The sequence below is a fragment of the Sphaerodactylus townsendi genome, linkage group LG03 (genome assembly GCF_021028975.2).
Source record: "Sphaerodactylus townsendi isolate TG3544 linkage group LG03, MPM_Stown_v2.3, whole genome shotgun sequence".
In the NCBI taxonomy this organism is placed as follows: domain Eukaryota; kingdom Metazoa; phylum Chordata; class Lepidosauria; order Squamata; family Sphaerodactylidae; genus Sphaerodactylus; species Sphaerodactylus townsendi.
The window spans coordinates 9,040,357-9,059,549 of NC_059427.1; the positions used below are offsets into that span (position 1 = coordinate 9,040,357).

The following is a 19,193-nucleotide window of genomic DNA, read 5'->3' on the forward strand; positions in this document are numbered from 1 at the left end:
GGAGTACAGTGTTTGGATCAAGAGACATAACAGTACCACCCTATTCTGCATTGGTCAGATCTCACCTTGAATACTGTGTCCAATTCTGGGCACCACAATTCAAGGATATGGACAAACTGGAACGGGTCCAGAGGAGGGCAACCAAACTGGTAAAAGGTCTAGGTTCCATGCCCTATGAGTGGTTTAGGGAGCTAGGTATGTTTAGTCAGAAAAAGATAAGGTTAAGGGGCAATATGATAGTCATGTTTAAATAGTTGAAGGATGTCATGTTGAAGAGGGAGCAAGCTTGCTTTCTGCTGCTCCAGAGACAAGGGCAAGGAGTAATGAATTCAAAGTACAGGATAAGAGCCCAGGTTGTTCCAATTTCTTTCCCGTTTGTTCTTGAAACTGCCATGGTCATCTTGAAGTCAGTGGCCAATATTGAGGCAACCAAGGAAAGGAATGGAAGGACACAAGAAATATCAAGGTATTACCATTAGGGAGCCCCAAGGCACAGAGCAGTGAGCACGCGACAGTAAACCACCTCTAAACATGTGTCTTGAAAATCTATCCAGATGCCTGGGCCCTTGCAGAAATTCCACCCCCAACAAAATACAAGAATTTACAGTTGGGATTTATAACACAAGAAAAACATAAAAGGGAAGGGACGATAGAAGGAGAAGAAATACATTTGTTTACAGCTCATCTGGCCCAGAGGCAACTCTGAGGTCCACTCCATTCTCTTCTAGGACTCAGAGGAATTTGGCTGAATTCTTCTCTGGCAACGTGAAGAAAGCTGAGGAAACGCTCTTGAGGACCACTGAAGCAACCATTCGGTCACCTCAGAAAAAATGCTCAGGAAATGGGTTGAAAGCTGCCGTAACTAACCCCCATATCATGTGGCACGTAAGGCTCTTTGTATAAGTGGCTTCTATTGCACCACACTGGCTATATAATAATTACTCTTTGCATGGGGGATTTGACCAACCAAACCCTGCCACTTGTCTCAATATCAATAGCAGTCTTTTGTGTTTTATTTATCAACCCCCATTCTCTCCAAACAGATTAAAGGCAGTAAAAAAAAAATACAGACAAGGATTACATGTTAAAAGCTACCTTCCAACAGAAACACACACTGGATGGGCATCTCTGACAATCAGAGAAGCCGTTGTTGTTAGAATTAAATCCACTATCTGTTAACATCTGTTAAAAACCACAACACTCAAAAAACAGTGGGAGAACATTTTAATCTTCCAGGTCATTTCGCTGCTGACCTAAGAGTAGCAGTCCTCAACAGAGAAGCTTCAAGGGGAGATTGCAATGTGAGATTGCTGAACTTGAGCTCATTCACAAATTCAGAACAATGGAATCCCTACCCCCAGGCTGAATAGGGATATAGGATTCTAACCTCACTACTGATGTTAATTTTCTGCCCCAAAGAATTTCTCTTCTGCTCTAATCTAGTGCACTGTACCTTTGCATCCAGAGTCCCTCCTGTACAACACCTCTCCCAACTTCTTACTGGAGTATAAGGACTCAGGGAACTCCATTCTGATTCATATCTGACGAAGGGAGCTTTGAGTCTCAAAAGTCAATATCACCAAAACTTGGGGGTCTTTAGCTGCACTCAAAACTAACTGTTGGTTAATGTATCAGATGCAGAGCAGAAAGGGGGGGGGGATGAGTGTGACAGTGCGATCTTGGTCCAACTCCGCTAATCAAAGTAGCACTTTTATTTCAACATCCAACATGCAAATCTGTCTATGGAGAGAGAGAAAAATCACTTCAGAACAGCAAGGTCTGCTCATCCTCCAGCCAAAATAGAATATCGGACATAAGTTATTCCCAGCAAGAGGTTTTATGTAAGTGTGATGGAGCAGAGGTCCACTGCAGATTTAAGCGATGGCTGCCTTCTCCTTGTAGGTGGCCATCATCTTCTTGATTTCAGCAATGGCTTTTCCGGGGTTCAATCCCTGGAAGAGAGAAGATGATTTAGGAGATGCCAGTGGGACAGTCACAGCAGCACTGCTTGGCTGGTGAGATAGATCCACGTAAATTCTGCAGAATGGATGATTAGGAAAAAGACTGGAAAGCAAAAGTTGTATTTGTTTCTGGCTGTTGTGGGTTTTCCAGGATGTGTGGCCATAGTCTGGCACTTTCTGCTTCTAATGTTTCACTCGCATCTGTGGCTGGTATCTTCAGAGACATGTCCCAATACCCACGGCAAGCCTCTGAAGATGCCAGCCACAGATGCGGGCGAAACTTGGGAGGAAAAACTACCAGGCCATGGCCATGCAGCCCAAAAAACCCACAACAGCCAGTTGATTCTGGCCAGGAAAGTCTTGAAAACACACTGTATTCGCTTCATTTATACCCACCTTTCTTTCCAGTGGGGACCCAAAGAAGTTTACATTGTTCCCCTCCATTTTATCCTCACAACAGCTCTGTGAGGTAGGCCAGGCTGAAAGAGGATGACTGGCCCAAGATCACCCAGCAAGCTTCCATGGCACGAATGAGAATTCAGACCTGGGCCTCCCACATTCTATCTAGTGTGATGCTCTATTACACCACACTGGCTATATAATAATGCCTTGCTATAGACCTCCAGTGTGGCCACCTCTTGAAGCCTGCGGAAGGTTCTGGTCACTCATCTTAAAAAGGATACTGGAGAGATTCACAGATTTGGAGCACTGTTCCTAGGAGGAAAGGCTGAAGAGTGAGGGACTTTTTGCTTTAGAGGAAAGATGTCAACCCTGGGGGCACAAGGCAAAAGAAGAGGTTCACAAAATTATGCATGGGGTGGAGAAAGTGGAGAAAGAACTTTTTCTCCCTCTCAACATATCTGAACCCATAAACCAAATGTCCACTCCAATAGCAATTGAATTGCGGAACTTGCTGCTGCTTGGGTGGTTTCACCGCAGTTAGCTTAGATAGCTTCATAGGCCACACTACGGAGCATCCCTTGTACACTGTACAATAGATAAGACAAATAAGATCTCCCCCTCACAAATACACATGAGGCCGCCTTCCAAATTTCCCTCTTTCCTGCAAACTTCCTATAGGATTTTATCCTGTGTGTGTGTGTCCAACACAACAGCACAACACATACCACGGAATGGATTCAGTAATTTAGCCATACTTGCCCAGAACTGCAGGCCAGAGTATTGCAATATATGGTAATGGGGGGGGGGGGGGGGGAGAGACAGAGGGAGGGAGGAAGAAAGTAAGAAAGAGAAAAAAAAGAGAGAAAGTACAAAAATAGACCTGCTACAAAATATAAATATGGTAAGTACATATAGGGCTTTCCCACAATTTTCATGTCCTTGGTAGAGTCAACCCATGCTGGGTCTTCCTCTTTTCCTGCCACTTTCTACTTTTCCTAGCATTATTGTCCTTTCCAGAAACTCCTGCCTTCTCGCGATGTGTCCAAAGTACAATATATTCTTTTCTACTGAAAGAACTAAGTGCAGCCGGTCGTGGTTGGGCGGAAGTGACATTAGCGCGTTCCCACCATTGAAAATAGTCCCAACTGTTTATGAGCATGAAAAAATCATTTTTAAGCGCAGCCTTCGTCAAACCATCATTCTGTGCGCTATTAAACATGGTAGTTTGATCAAAGAGCATTGATATCGATCAACTATTGGCGAAACCTGCCTCCCTCCCCGCAACACCTTAGAGCTTTTACTTTCCTTTTACTAGAGGCCACCATTTTGTGTCAGCTTCAGGAGCCTCTGTGCAGAACGCTCCCAGGAGTTTCCTCTGCTCTGTCCACAGGGGACAGGTTTATCCATTGTTTCTTATCCACTGCAGAGCATTTGTCAGGATGAGGTTTCCTGACATCAAAGTTGGCCCCTAATATGTTAATGGACTTTTGTTTTTCCTTTTTTCATTTTCCCTTGATCTCAGCAATGATACAACCAAGCGGCACACCTGAGGTGGGAAAGGAGTTGTTCCTGTCTTGTTTCACACTGTCTTCTACACTGTTTAGATATGGGGTGAGAAAGCGGGTGGAGGGAGGAGGCAAGTAGGTTTGGGGCAGGGGTCGGCAACCTGCGGCTCTCCAGATGTTCATGGACGACAAATCCCAAATGGCCATGCTAGCAGGGGCTGATGGGAATTGTACTCTATGAACACCTGGAGAGTCGCAGGTTGCAGACCCCTGGTTTGGGAGATATAGGGGTTGATACTGGGGCCAGTTCACCAGAACTGGCTATGTCTATTCATGCTGCCTGCTGTCTGACAACAAACGCTTGTGATCTGAAGATCCAAGAGCCTGATTATTGTGTACAAATCCAGGGGCTGACAGCAATCCACTACAGAGAAGGTCCAGGAAATAGTGGTGGATGAATTTACAATTCTACTTAGATATTTTGGTGGAAAAGGAGTCTCAGTTAAATAATTTAAGCTTCCTGGTCAAAAATCTCCCTGAGTAACCTTAGGTCAGAATAGCTAGTCTATCTTAGTAACTTTAGGTCTACCTGAGTAACCTAGCCTACCTGAGTAACCTTAGGTCAGAATCGCTAGTCTATCTTAGTAACTTTAGATCTACCTGAGTAACCTAGCCTACCTGAGTAACCTTAGGTCAGAATCGCTAGTCTACCTCACAAGGTTACTGTGAGGCCAAAAGAGAATCACATAAGCTCCCCTGGGATCCCAAGAGGAAAGGCAAGATTTAAAAAAACTGAACCGACTAAAGCAGATTTCTTTTGAACTGACATGGCAAATACAAATCCCATCTGGTACATTTTCTGACCCCTGGGAACCGGGGAAGGAATGTCACTTGCAGTTGAATTAAACTGCTGGAGGCTGCAATCTGACCCAGCTTGGCATGTGAAGAGGAAACAGAGGTCACAGGAACAACACTCCAGATGCCAGAGGGCAGAGAAACGGCACACCCACCTTGGGGCACGTCTTGGTGCAGTTCATGATGGTGTGGCAGCGGTAGAGGGAGAAGGGGTCTTCCAGCTGCGCCAGCCGCTCTGCTGTGTAGTCGTCCCGGGAGTCGATCATCCAGCGGTAGGCCTGGGAAAACAGGACACAGATGAGCTTGAGGAAGGGGTCTAAACAGGGTCAGCCTTGTGTTTTTCCCCTCTCCCCAAATACCAGAACTCAGGGGGATCTAATGAAGGCGATGGGAAGAAGATTCAGATCAGACAAAAGGAAATACTTCTTTACTCAGATTAAAATGTAGAATTTGCTGCCACAGGATGTACTAATGGTCACAGGCACAGACAACTTTAAAAGGGGATTAGACAGATTCATGAAGCAGAAGTCTGTTAGTGGCTACTAGCCATGGTGATCACGAGAGCCAGTGTGGTGTAGTGGTTAGGACCCGTGGACTTTTAATCTGGAGAACCAGGCTTGATTTCCCACTCCTCCACATGTGTGGCAGACTCTTACTTGGTAAACTGGATTTGTTTCCACACCCCTACATTCCTGCTGGGTGACCTTGGGTTAGTCACAGTTCTCTCAGAACTCTCTCAGCCCCACCTACCTCACAAGGTGGCTGCTGTGGGTAGAGGAAGGGAAAGGAATTTGTAAGCTGCCTTGAGTCTCCTTACAAGAGAGAAAGGTGGGGTATAAATCCAAACTCTTCTTCACATTCAGTGGCAGTCAGCCTCTAATTCCCAGTGCCAGGAGGCAACATCAGGGGAAGCCCTTGGCCTCTATGTCCTGTTGCTGGACCTCCAGAGGAAGTGGTTGGCCACTGTGCGAGCCAGGATGTTGAACAACATGAACCCCTAGCATGATCCAGCAGGGGTGTGCCTATACCCACTTTCTAGGCAGCTTTTGATGAATCCCCACTTTAAGAAGCAAACAGAGTGATTTCTATGGGCCCTCCCGGTATGTGGTCAGAAGGCACCCAATGCAACCGCCTTCCTGGCCAGGCTTGGTCACGTTTCCCGACAAGGGACTCCTCCTGGGATGCCAAAGCCACTGCCCAGAATTCCATAACAGAAGGAAGTGACATTATCAGTGAGATTAAAGAAGATCAAAATAAGATTTGGCCAATCGTGTTTCTGGAGGCTGCTGGCAGCAAAGCACCACCAGGAACCACAGCAATGGAGTAGAAGAGGCAGCTCTTCCTCCCCGCACCCCATTTTTTCTTACCTGCATGAGAACGGCAGGGCCCAGGTACTTGTCTCCATTCCACCAGTAACTGGGACAGCTGGTGCTGCAGCAGGCGCAGAGGATGCATTCGTACAGTCCGTCCTGGCAGGGGACGGAAGAGAAAGGGACGGTCGGTAAAAAGGAACCAGGAGGCCAGATGAGATTGCTTTGGTGCCCATGAGAGGAAAGTGAGATGCCCTCTCCCCTCTGTGTGGAACTGGCAGTTAGCCATCACTACAGGCCAAGTTGCAAAGCTCAAGGAGACCACTGTGGCAGCAGAACGAGGAAGTTGATTGAGATTTGGGCAATAGAGTCTCTGCTTTCACATCACATCGTATCACTGTCTGGTTCTGGAGATGCTGGGGACTGAACCTGCGACCTTCTCCATGCCAAGCAGAGGCTCTTCCACTGAGCTACGGTCCCTCCCTAGAAAACAGCAAGCCCAGAAACACTGAACACTTGAAGCTGCCTTATAATGAATCAGAAACATGGTCCATCAACTGGTTGTTGTGGTGGGTTTTCTGGGCTGTGTGGCTGTGATCTGGTAGATCTTGTCCCTAACATTTCGCCTGCATCTGTGACTGGCATCTTCAGAGGTGTATCCAGTAATGGGATTCAACAGATTCGCACCACTTCGGCAGAACCAGTTGTTAAAATGATGCTTGTAAACAACCAGTTGTTAAATTATTTGAATCCCACCACTGGGTGTATCACAGAGAGGAATCTGTTACAGACTGTGTCCAGTGAGAAGGGGATGTTTTAGTGGGGTATAAATTGTCCATATTCCAGGGTGGGGAACCAATCAGTAAGTGTTTGGGTGGAGCTTGCTATGCAAAGGTGTGGTTGACTGCATTGTATTGCGGGTGGGGGTTTTCAGTCCAGGGAGTGATTCACATTTGCATTCCCTGGTCCATCAAAGTCAGTACTGTCTACTCAGACTGGTAGCAGCTCCACAAGGACTCAGGTGGAGGCCTTTCACAGGCTATCTACTGCCAGATACCTTTAACTGGAGTTACTGGAGACTCAACCTGGGACCTTCTACATGACCAACAGGTGTTCTACCACTGAGCAACTAAGCTCTGCACACGGAAGGTCCAAGGTCCCAGCAGTTCTAGTGAGAAGGATCTCAGGGCCCTGAGAAAGATCTTCCTCTGCTTGGGCAACAGCTTCCAGTCATACAATTCTGGCCCACAGAAACCAATGGTTCAACAGCTTCAGGGGTCAATAGGTTACAGTTGAGAAGTAGCAGAACTCTGCGCTGCATCCCTGGTTCAAGTCCCAGCATGTTCAGCTAAGAGAGTTCAGGCTGCATCTGTCAAAAAAAGTGTTCTTCAGAGAGCAGCTGCCAGCCAGAGCAGGCAATTCTAAGCTACCAATGGATTGGCTCTGCTATGTCATAGCTTCACAGACAATGCGTGACAGAGGTCAGCTTTGCATGCACAAATTCCCTGGCATCTCTTGTAAGGTGACATATCGGGAAAGACCCTTTTCTGCCCATAGCAGCTGCCAGAGAGAGTGTACAAGCTAGCTAGACCAAGCCTGTGACTCCATGCCAGGCTGCAACTGGGCAGCAGAGACCTGGCCTTGCATGCAGAAGATCCCAAGTCCAGCTCTCAGCATCTCCAGGGTCAAATATCTCACGTGTTTCTCTGTCTGAGATGCTGAACAGCCATGACTAATCAGAGCAAATGAAAATGTGTAGGCAGCTAGTCAGCAAAAGGGGGTTTGCAGCTCTTATTGAATTGTGATATATATAGATTACGAGCAGGGCCCGGCCACGCATTGCTGTGGCAATTGTCCTTCTCATCACAGTCCGCAACCCACACAGATGTCCATGCAGGTCCAATGATCCCCAGCTTAGCCTTTTGGGAACAGCAGTGGCGTAGTGGCTAAGAGCAGGTGCACTCTGATCCGGAGGAACCGAGTTTGATCCCCAGCTCTGCAGCTTGAGTTGTGGAGGCTTATCTGGGGAATTCAGATTAGCCTGTGCACTCCCACATACACCAGCTGTGTGACCTTGGGCTAGTAACAGCTTTTCAGAGCTCTCTCAGCCCAACCCACCTCACAGGGTGTTTGTTGTGAGGGGTGATTGTAAGCCCCTTTGAGTCTCCTACAGGAGAGAAAGGGGGGATATAAATCCATACTACTACTACTACTACTACTTCTTCTTCTTCTTCTTCTTCTTCTTCTTCTTCTTCTTCTTCTTCTTCTTCTTCTTCTTCTTCTTCTTCTTCTTCTTCTTCTTGTTGGGTGGTCAAATGGAATCCCTCTTTCCCTTTTCAATTCACATTATTATATGGTGCAGTTATTATATGGTACAGTTCCACAACGGAACTGTCCAGAGTGCGAATCCCGCTTTCCATGAGGCTGGTTGACACGCACAGTCCTGACTTGGGTAAGGCAGAACTGGGGCAAGGAGGCTATCTAGTCAGGCAGCAGAGGCAGGGTGGTGAGGCACTCAGATCGAGGCCAGCTCCCTGGGTTTTTTAAGGGCCACGTGCAAAAGAAGCGGAGCCAGTAGTGTTGGTTCGCCCCCACCCTGCGGATTTTCTTAGAAGAAAAAGGCAAACTCCAGCTTGCTTTTAGTAAAAGAGAGCTGTGGCGAATATGGGTGAGGAAGTGGATAAGTGGTGGTTGGATGTGAGGGAGGGCAGAGTGAGGTGTGTGAAGATGAAGTGGATGTGTATGAGAGTATGTGTGTTGTGTGATAGTATTGGGTGAGGCACAGAGAGTGAAAGTTACCTGCATGTGTGTGTAGGGGGGAACCCCACCTGACGTCTCACACGGCAAAGTGTGTATGTGTTTCACTGCCACTTGTATTACCTACCAGTATTACCTATTTACTGTTTCCACTGCTCATCTCTGCCCATCTGCATGAACATTCTAAGCCCTCATACCCTCAGGCCACAGACAGGCTGCACGAACATTCTAAGGGTGACAGTTAAACACAAACAGCTTCATGGTCTGGTGCGCCAGGAAAAAGATGTTTTACCTGGCTCAGGTATGGACTTTTGGCGATTTGAAGGTCTGATTACCTGCCTGCAACAGGGAGGGATGTCATGTCAAAATTTGGGGGCGATCCGTTCAGCCGTTTCGGCAAGACCAACAAATGAATGGTTAGCTTTTTATATATATAGATAATGTGGTTAAGGCTAGAATGTTTCTCTTTTTGGGTTTTGATACATGTAAACCTAGCTGGAAGTTCCTCTCCCTCTTTTTTCTTCTTCCTCTTCTTTTTTTCTTTTCTCTTTCTTTTCTTTCTGACTCTTTTTCCTTTCTTCTCTCTTTCCTTTCTCTGGTTTCTTTCTATATTTTCCTCTTTCCCCTCAGGGTTTCTTTTGCTTAATGGTTTAAACATGATTTTACTATGAATTGTATGAGGAAATGAACTATTAATAAACTTTAAAATTAAAAAAAAGGGGGGGCGCTTGCAGCAGAGCTGAGAAAGGGTGCAGACCCATCAACAGGAGGAGGAGATGCAGTACAGGGTGTAGAAAGAGGACTAGAAACTTGAGAGGTGCTGTGGAGCACGCTAGCCAGGCAGGCCTTTGGGAGGTGATTGTAGTGATCACGGCAGTGAAAGAAGCTTAGCAAGAGGAGACAGGAAGCAACAGCAGAGAAGGGAACAGGTAATCCAACCCACAGACAAGGGCTGAGCCGGAGGACAAATAATCGAGAACAAATGGAATTGGATGAAACAAGGAAGAGTTACCAACTTATCCCGTTCTTCTATGGACTGGAAGTATTGCTCTTTGCCCTGTTGGGATTCATCCTTCTTTTTCAAGTAAGGCTGGATAGCTTTGTACTGGGCGTAGAAGTTGCTCAAATCCTTTTTTAAAAATGAGACCATATGAGATTAGACAAGAGGAAACACATCTCCACTCCAAAAGTAATTGACTTGCAAGAGTTAGACATGCAGGATTAGGGAAACAGAGACTTCCAGGTCAGTGATGGAACTGGATGTTGTGGGTTTTCCAGGCTGCGGTCTGGTAGTTTTCACCCACATCTATGGCTGGTATCTTCAGAGGTACATGTCACCATAAGATGTGCATCTCATGGTAAGACACATGTCAGGCAGAGAAACACATCTTACCGTGACATGCCTCTGAAGATGCCAGCCTAGAAAACCCACAATAGTCAGTTGATTCTGGCTGTGAAGGTCGACAATATGTCAGCGGGGGACCTTAGCCAGAGATTCACTGCTGCCATGTGAGACAAAATTCTCTGACATCAGGAACATTTCCGCTCCCACATTTCACTCCCAGTGACAACCCAAATGTTTCTAAGGAGCCCAATGTAGCAAGTTTGCATGTAGGGTAGCTCTAGGAATCCCAGAAAACTCTATGGTGAAGCCCAACCATATTAATCTCTCCTCACTTGCAAGGATGAAGACATTGTGTAACAACAGTTCAAAATCTGCATCACCTTTCTCACAGTCTTGAGAGCACCCCATTTGCCAAAGCCATGACAGCGAAAGCCAGGAGCTTACCGGGACCAAATCTTTCACCACATACATGTGAGGGAGTGGGTAGATCTTGGAGACCTTGCTGATGTCGGTGTTGATCTTCGTGGTGCAGGCCAAAGTGTTCCCCCCATTGATATTCATTGCACACGAGCCGCAGATGCCTGCAGGAGGGAGGAGAGGTTTTCCAGAACAGGAGGTTGGACAGGCTCTCAGATCCTTGGAGAGGTCTCCATCTTCTTCTGACATCCAAAGGAAGTCTAATCTATTCTATTTATATTCCTCCAAGGTGCTCAGGGGTGGCAGCCTCCACTTTACCCTCACAACAGTCCTGTAAGGTAGGCCAAGCTGAACAAAAGGGTGGCAAGCCGAAAGCCATCCAGTGAGCTTCTGCAACTACCATGGAGATTGGAACTCAGCTACTCCAGTTCTATTTCTCATATCAAAGCTTTGCAAAAAAAAAAAACCCAAGAGACACCACTTCTTTTCTGGGAAGGCTGCTTAAAACATAGCTAAGTTCACTTAAATTTGAGAGGAGAGTACAAACCATTTCACCTGCTGGTGTGGTGTAGTAGCCAAAAGGAAGAGCTGGGATTCCCAACCTGAATCTTGCCTACATCCCAAAAGTGTCAGAGGGCCTCACACTGAACGTGCTTTCAATCTCAATCCCTCCCCAGAAACAGATACTACGGACCACCCAAAAGACAAATCAGAGGGCTCTAGATCAAATCAAGTCAGAACCTTCCCTAGAAGATAAAATGACTAAACTGAGGCTATTGGGCTTTGGTCACATAGTGGGAAGGCAAGAGTCACAAGAAAAGACAATAATGCTAGGAAAAGTTTAAGCCAGCAGGAAAAGGGGAAGACCCAACACAAAACGGATTGACTTTACAAAGGAAGCCACGGCCTTCAGTTTGCAAGACCTGAGCAAGGATGTTAACCATTTTGGAGGATATTATTTCATAGAGTTGACACGTCAGAAGCACTTGACAGCTCCTAACACACACGCACACAAAGAAACAGAGGGCAACAACCAAACGGACCTTCTCGGCAGGACCTGCGGAAAGTCAACGTGGAGTCCATTTCATTTTTGATTTTGATTAAGGCATCAAGAACCATAGGTCCGCATCTGAAAAGAGAAAACATCCAACCAATCAGTGCTTGCTATGCTCCTTAGGACTTCTCTCTTTCCTGTGTTTTCCCCATTTTATAAAAAAGGAGGACTGGTGAAGCCAATGTGGATTTTGTACGATTAAAAAAAAAGGTCAGCTTGGTTGTCACAGCAAAAAAAGGCGTGTCCCACTGTTTGCAGATCTCTCTCCACCCCGAGGGTCGCTGGAGCACCGCGCCAGGGTTTTCAATGAAACCACAACTTTGCGTAGGAAAACAGCCACAGAGAAGCCAAGGCCCTGTCGTCTAATTTCTGGTTGCGGGAGAAATCACAGGCTTCTGAAGACAAGGATGGGGAACACTGTGAAAACATGGCCCTAGAGCGAATGCCCCACCCACCCACCCCAGAGCCACACACAAAGCCTTTCCCAGAGAGAAGAGATGAGAGCTGACTCACTTGTTGAGGTCTACCTCGTAGGTCTGCATGTGAGGCTTCTCTCCAGGATTGTCTGGGTTCCACCGGTATATGGCAAACTTTTTGATACATGCCGATGCCTGCAAGCTGGGGGCAGCTGCGGCTGCTGCATGCGCTCTGCGACAGATCTGAAAACCAACCAATGGAAGGATCATTCACAAACTTATCCCAGACAGAGAGACCAGGATTCACAGAGGAAAGGCCGTTTACGATATTGCTCATTCCTATTCCATAGAAGGAAAGCCTAATTTCTATCTCTAACAATTGGCAATGGGAAAATTGCCTCTAATGTGATGGTGTTGGTGGCAGCATCAGCAGGGTTTCCTGAAAGTTACAGCTCCCAACTTGAGCCTCCTCATCCCATACAGTCACCTGGGGTTCAAGGAGTGTGGGGCAGGTAGCAATCAGAGTGACAGATTAGGATTCTGGACAACCCGGCTTCCAACCCCCACTTCTACCCCCAAAGCTCACCTGGACCTATCACAGAGCCACAGAATGGCCTCGCTCACGAGGCTGTAGCTGTGAAAAATGCAGGAGCTGCTTTGAGTCCCGACTGTGGGGGGGAAAGCAGGATACAAATAAATAACTGCCACCATTACAGAAGTGGGCACTGGTCGTCTGTTCTGGGGTAAACTTGGACCCTTGGGCTACAATCATAGGTATCAAACTCGCAGCCCTCCTAATGTTATGGACTACAGTTCCCATCATCCCCTGCCGGCATCATGCTGGCAGGGGATGATGGGAACTGTAGTCCATAACATCTGGAGGGCCGCGAGTTTGACACCTGTGGGCTACATTATCCAGAAAGGAAGATAGTCCAGGGGACCTACTTTGTGTCTGTCAGCTGCTGGCCCTCTTGGAGAAAAAAAGATAGATGAGGGGGATGCCTTGGTTGGATCTTATGAGACACTTTCAAGATTTCCTAAAGCAGAGGAATTACACCTTCCTTGCAGACATCCCAGAGCCTATATTTTTGCTTCCAAAGTGTCAGTGGACAGTCAGTCCCTAAGAGTGAAATTAGCCCACAACCTTGACATGACCACAGCCATCACGGGGATCTTCCTGCCCCATGTGTCACAAATGCCTGCAGCCGGTGTGTCTATGATGTAGGTTGGGCCCCAGTTCTTTCCCTGCCATTTCCTGAAAAAAAGCCTACCCACTGGTTGACCTGGAGAGCGGCAGTTAGGAAGGAAGGTGGGGGAGTGCAGAAGGAATGGAGCAAAGGATTCGATTGAGGAGAATCCTGTAGTGAAGTGAACCCCAAAGTCCCTACTAGTCCCTGAACGCAGAGGCCAATTTGCTGGTGGTTCCCGGCCCCTCAATGATGCGGCTGGCCTCCACTTGGGCCAGGGCTTTTACAGCCCTGGCCCCTGCCTGGTGGAACACTCTTCCTCCAGCTGTCCGGGCCCTGCGGGATCTTGGTGAGTTCCGCAGGGCCTGTAAGATGGAGTTGTTCCACCGGACTTTTGGAGTGTCCGGCCGCTGATGTGCCCCCCTCCACCTTAGTCTCCTGTGTTTGGGGTCCCTTTACCATCTATGGGACCCTTCCCCCTCCTTTGGGAGGGTTTTAATAAGGATTTTATTGCTGACGCTGTTTTATTATGCTGACCACTGTGTTTATTTTAATGGGTTTTAATTGTATGTTGTATAATTATGTTGTTCACCGCCCAGAGCCCTTCAGGGGTTGGGCGGTATAAAAAAACTCAATAATAAATAAATAAAATAAGAAAGAGGAGGTGATCTCTATCAAGTGTTAGAGGAGCAAAACTGGAACCTGCGTGAATGTTCCTGCCTCCACAGACTTGAAATTTTGTGCCAAGCAAGCTAGTATCTGTTTAACTTAGGAGTGACAGCCAAGTGATCTCTCTCAACAGTTATCGACACCCGCTGGTAGAACAACATTGCTACATTTTTGCATTAAACTAGCTACTGTTTATAATTATATGAAGTTTCCCTCACTCCTATTGCCTTTTCGTCTAACCCTGAAACCTCCCTGACAATCTGATTTGACCATTTCCCACTATAAAAGTGAAAGAAAACAATTTATGTGCTTCAAAGTAATATCAGCCCCTCATGCACCATTTTCAGCTATATGGGTTTTTTTCTCAGTTCCTCAGCTCCCTACACTGGATCAGAATATATCAAAATACATTTTAATAACGTCGGAGAAACAAAGTAAAAAGGGAAAAGGGAAATCTCCCAAGCCCAGACACATTCAGCCCCTTCTCCCCTAGCATTGTCTCAGGCAAAGTCTGGATGGGTATAACGCTATCATATGATACACTTTCCACGTGCCAGAAAGATAAATGCAAAGAACACCACCACAGAGCTCCCACCCATCTTCCACCCCAATTATTCAGCCCCTACACATCCCCGATTATTTTTATCCCATATTTGGTTGAAGGAGCGGAAGGCAGTATAAGTCCCTTCCACAAGCAGAAATTATCCTCACAACAACAGGCTGAGCTTTTGGGGAGGGGGCCATAGCTCAGTGTGGCAGAGCATCTGCTCAGCATGCAGAAGGTCCCAAGTTCAAATCCCGGAACCTCTAGCTGAAAAGATGAGGTCGTCCCAAGGGCCTAACTCAGTAAGTGAGATTCATTTAGGGAGGCTTAGTGGTAGAGTATCTGCTTGGCCTGCCAAAGGTCCCAGTTTCAATCACTGGCATCTTCACTAAAATGATCAGGTATCTGGTGATGTGAGAGAGACTCTTGACAGCTGCTGCCAGTCAGAGGAGGCCGTACAGACCTTGATGAACTGAGGATCTGATTCCGTATAAGGCACTGCCATGCTCGCAAGCTAGAACAGCTGGCCCAAGATCACCCAGATCAAGTGAGGATTTTGAGCCCAAGTTTCTCCAGGATTGTCTGCTAGTTATTGCTGGACTAGGGCCCGAAGCAGGACTGCCAACTGCCAGCCGTTCCCTCTCACATACCGCTTATTTAGCATCCCACCTGCTAGTTTATAGTTTGTTGGATGCTTTACATGTATATCATGTTGCAAACAGCTCCGTGCCCAAGAAGGGAAAAGCGGTATAGAAATTTAATAAAATAAAATGAATAAATAGTTCAATACACCTTAACTTTTCTTTAAAGAGCCATATTTGCCATGTGACACCAAGTGGATGTTAAGGTGTTCCAGAAATAGTCATTGAACAATATCCAGTGGTAAATATGCCACTGAAGTCATTTCTGAAGATTTGGTATAGTTATCAGAAAAAAAGTCACCTGATGTCTCTCCACTGGTATCTGCAGTGAGAGATCTAGACAACATTTCAAATTTAACTTGTTAGCAAACTGGGAATTTTACAGTATCAATACTTGAATACTTACAGTATCAATACTCTGGGGGAGGGCGGTATAAAAGCGAAATAAATAAATATAAATAAATAAATAAATAAATGTTATTAATCAAAGGAAGTACTACCTTGGACTTTCAGGAAATTAACCAAGTAGGTAATGATGTAAGAAATCAAGCCATTTTATATCATCATTACCTACTTGGTTAATTTCCTGAGTAAGAGCATATATAGAGATTTAGGCAAACAGAAAGTTAACTACATTTTAAGAAACTATAAGAAACCACAGCAATTCTTCTCTAAAATCTTTGCAATTCTATACAAAGGGGTTAGCAACTCAAAACTACCATTTCTATTTAAACGGAGAAAATATTTTAAATATGAAATCCAATAGGATAAATGTAAATTCACTTTTACACAGTTTCATCTTTCTCTACTTCTCTTTAGTTTAGAGAAAAGATAATAAAGATGCTGCACCAATAGCATTTAACACTACACAAAATAGCAAAAAAAACCTCTCTAAAAAGTATGGTATATGTTCGTATTGCAATAAACATGACAATTCCCTCCATATAGGGTTATAACCAGCACTCCCAAACTGGTTGGGGTCAATTCGGTAGTGGTCGAACTAGCCCTAAGGAGATCCGGGTTCAAATCCCCACTCTGCCATGAAGTTTCTTAAGTGACTTTTGGACTCTCAGCCTGGCCTACCTCAAAGGATTGTTGTAAGGAGTACTTGGAGGAGAAAGTCATATACATCGCACTACCCTCCTTGAAAGATACAACTGTCATTAGTACGTAAATACGAATCAATAATCCCATATAAGGTATTTTCCCGTTTTTTTCCCTCCCGCCCCCTCACCTGCACTCTTAGAGAGCCGCTTCTGAAGGACATGAATCCCACCCTCCCCACGGTCACGGCCGCCGCCATCTTGAATCCTGTGACACCCGGCTTCCGGAGGCGGAGACGAGAACTGTTGAAGGGGCTATTTTGAATCCCGGGATTGGACAAGGATCCGCAATGACGTCCTCGAAAAGGGAGGGACTTGGGTGGTCGCCATATTGGGAGTCCATTCCGAAGAGAAGGGCAAGGGGCTCGCCATGTTGGCAGTGGCGACTTCTGCAGCCAGATAAACTAGGAAGGCCTCCAAAGACGGAAGGGAATAAATTAAGCCGGCGGCCATGTTGAGAGTGGCAGACGAAGCGCTGATTGTCCCCTACGAGCCGCCTTTTTTGCCACCCTGTCGAAGAGATCCTAGCGCCGACGCTTCAAAAATAACCTGAAGTTAATATGGCTGTCGAAAGAGCTGTCCCTCTACGGGGCTCCTTAACGTCCGAGAGGACTAGCTAGTTTGTCTGCAAGCCGATCTTCCGAGTCGGCTTTGAAGCATCTAGGCTAGTCTATATTTTTTAGAGTGGCAAAAACAGCGACTACAGGAGACAAAAGACGAAATCTGGGATTGTACCTTAAGCACGATTAGACAGCTACAGGACTCCCCCACCCCGCCCCCGGGAAATATAACTAGAAGCAAAAACGAGTTGATAGTTTTCCAAGTTCGGGGCATCTTATATACAAAATATATCATGTTGAGGAGGTTTTTGAACTATTACATTGCCCTGCCCATACTTCCTGGACATAAACTATCTGATATTATTTCTATTTAGTTCATTTATATTCTTTATCTTTCCCCCATGGGGATCCAAAACAGCTTTCATCAGTCTCCTCTCATTAATTTTATCCTCACAACAACCCTATGAGGTAGGTTAGGCTTGTCAGAAATATTAGACGGGAAGGCGAAATTGCCAGGGCATAACGTAAGCGTCAGTGTCTAGAAGGAAAAGAGACAAGACTCAAGTGAGAGCTGTCACGTTCATATGGTTGATATGATCATGTTTGAACGACGAGTGTATTATCGGGGAAAACATGGAGTACATGACATGGCTCTGATGATCTGCCCTGTTACAAGCTCTGCTGAATCATACCTAGGTCCACTGATAACTAGCTGCAAACAGACCCTTTGCTCTACAGGAGATAGGGGGGTTCCACCCTGCAGTTGGCCTGGGTGGTGGTTAATGCTGACACCAAATCAATCTCCAGTAGACAGTTGGGTGTTGGCAAAATGTAACCAATTAAGTATTTGCAAAGTTAACTGCTTGTGTAACCTCAGCTTGTGGGTTCTGTGGGGCAGTACTTGGAATGAGTTGCAACAACAATTTTTAAACAAAATGGTTTACTTTTCTTTACAATTAACACTTTTAAAACATCAACATTTAACGTTACAATTCAAGGTCCTGTTCAGGTTGCATTTCAAGTCCTTCTATTTACAGTCTACTGATATTGCCAAGTCCAAATCTTCTTTGCAAGTTGGCTGGCTCCTGAAGACCTCAAAGGCTTCTTGATGAACAGGTTGCAACATGATGAAGCGGAGTCTCAGGAGGAGAACTCTCACCCATTACAAGCAACCACAAAAGAAATCCTGAATCAATAAACTCCAACATTTACAACACAGCAAAACAAACAAACAACGTACCTTCCCAGTAGTTCCCAACAATATTGAAATTACCTTTAACAAGGTGTTAAGGCTTGCTTATAGAAAATCAAAGGTCCGAGTCCTGGTAGCCTTGTTCTTCTGCAAAGAGAGCTCTTTCAGCCTCTCTGCTTGTTCGAAGGATCTCCACCCCTTTACTGGAGTCAACTCCATTTCCTGGGCATGGGGGGTTACCTTGCCCTTTGCAAAATTGTATACAAATTGCACTTTGAAATGCATTCTTTGGACGTTTTTGGCTGATTTGATTACATTGTACCGCTATTATTGCAATAAAAAGCTTATCAGCTTCATTGAACTTGTATACATTGTCTTGTATTACTGAGAGAAATTTTTCCAACAGGTTAAAAAGTACGTGCAACAGGCCCAGGGTCGCCCAGCAAGTGTCCATCCTTGTCAGAGTAGGGATTTGAAGCTGGGACTTTACGACGAATTGTAGTTCCATACCCTTAACCACTACATCACACTGATGCATGCTGAGATTGGGGGAACGGTGGTGAGGCTGGAACTGGTTTGCCACAGTCCTGAAGTGTAGTTGAGTTTTATTGCAGCCCAGAAGGGCTGAAAAAGTGGTTTATAGCATGGTTGTAGTAAATCCTGCCTCATTGTGGGGAGCATGGAGTGTTTAATAATAGGGAAAGAGGAAAGTGCTTTTTGTTAGGTTGTGGAGAAGGGCAGAACGAGAATTCAGGAGGCATAATTCTCCTTTCCCTACTGCTTTTAAGTACTAGTAAAAGTTTCTTGTTTGTGGACACAGGTCATTACAACCTAAAGTGTGGTCAGTAATGGTGCAACAGAAGTGTGTGCTTCCATAGTAGAAAATACTTCCAAAGGACTATGAGCAGGCAAGCAAGCGAGCAATGAGTTGGAGCGGAGGCAGGGTGGGCCTGGCTTGGTGATTCGGGCAGTGGGATGGTGGAGTGGGGAACAGGGAGTGGGGAGGTTACTGCCTGGCCCAGCAGGAGAACGGCAGCTTGCCGCCACTGTCCCGCCAGGCCCAGCTTGGTGTTTGGGCCGGGGGGAACTAGGCACTACTAGTATCCAATCATGAGAACATTCTACAAGAAAAGAGGTGCAGGAGTTGCGGTGAATAAATTCACAATTCCACTGAGATCTTTTGGTGGGAAAGAGAAAGAGGTTTTACCCTTCTGGAATCCCAAGGCTAGAGGAATTAATATCAACTGAAAAATGCTATATTGAGACTCAGTTCCA

The 19,193-nt window shown here is 46.0% G+C and overlaps 1 protein-coding gene across 1 annotated transcript; it reads right to left on the reverse strand.

Annotated features, from left to right (window-relative positions):
• Window positions 1–1,207: 1,207 nt before the first annotated feature.
• On the reverse strand, window positions 1,208–16,388 carry SDHB (succinate dehydrogenase complex iron sulfur subunit B). The gene is made up of 8 exons (XM_048489492.1): window positions 16,298–16,388; window positions 12,120–12,265; window positions 11,596–11,681; window positions 10,580–10,716; window positions 9,803–9,919; window positions 6,091–6,192; window positions 4,879–5,001; window positions 1,208–1,952 (listed from the first exon to the last, which is right to left on the reverse strand). The coding sequence occupies exons 1-8, from the start codon at window positions 16,364–16,366 to the stop codon at window positions 1,875–1,877; spliced, it is 858 nt and encodes a 285-aa protein (XP_048345449.1). The 5' UTR covers window positions 16,367–16,388; the 3' UTR covers window positions 1,208–1,874.
• Between the last annotated feature and the right edge of the window lie 2,805 nt (window positions 16,389–19,193).

What these genes read in the sequence shown, in the direction of transcription:
- SDHB (XM_048489492.1), bottom strand. Translation starts at nt 16,366, where the DNA reads ATGGCGGCGGCCGTGACCGTGGGGAGGGTGGGATTCATGTCCTTCAGA. An exon ending in CCGCAGGTCCTGCCGAGAAG is followed by an intron (nt 10,717 to 11,595) that starts GTCCGTTTGGTT and finishes TCCCTCCTGCAG; the next exon opens with GCATCTGCGGCTCGTGTGCA. An exon ending in GCCCTGCCGTTCTCATGCAG is followed by an intron (nt 5,002 to 6,090) that starts GTAAGAAAAAAT and finishes CTGTTTTCCCAG; the next exon opens with GCCTACCGCTGGATGATCGA.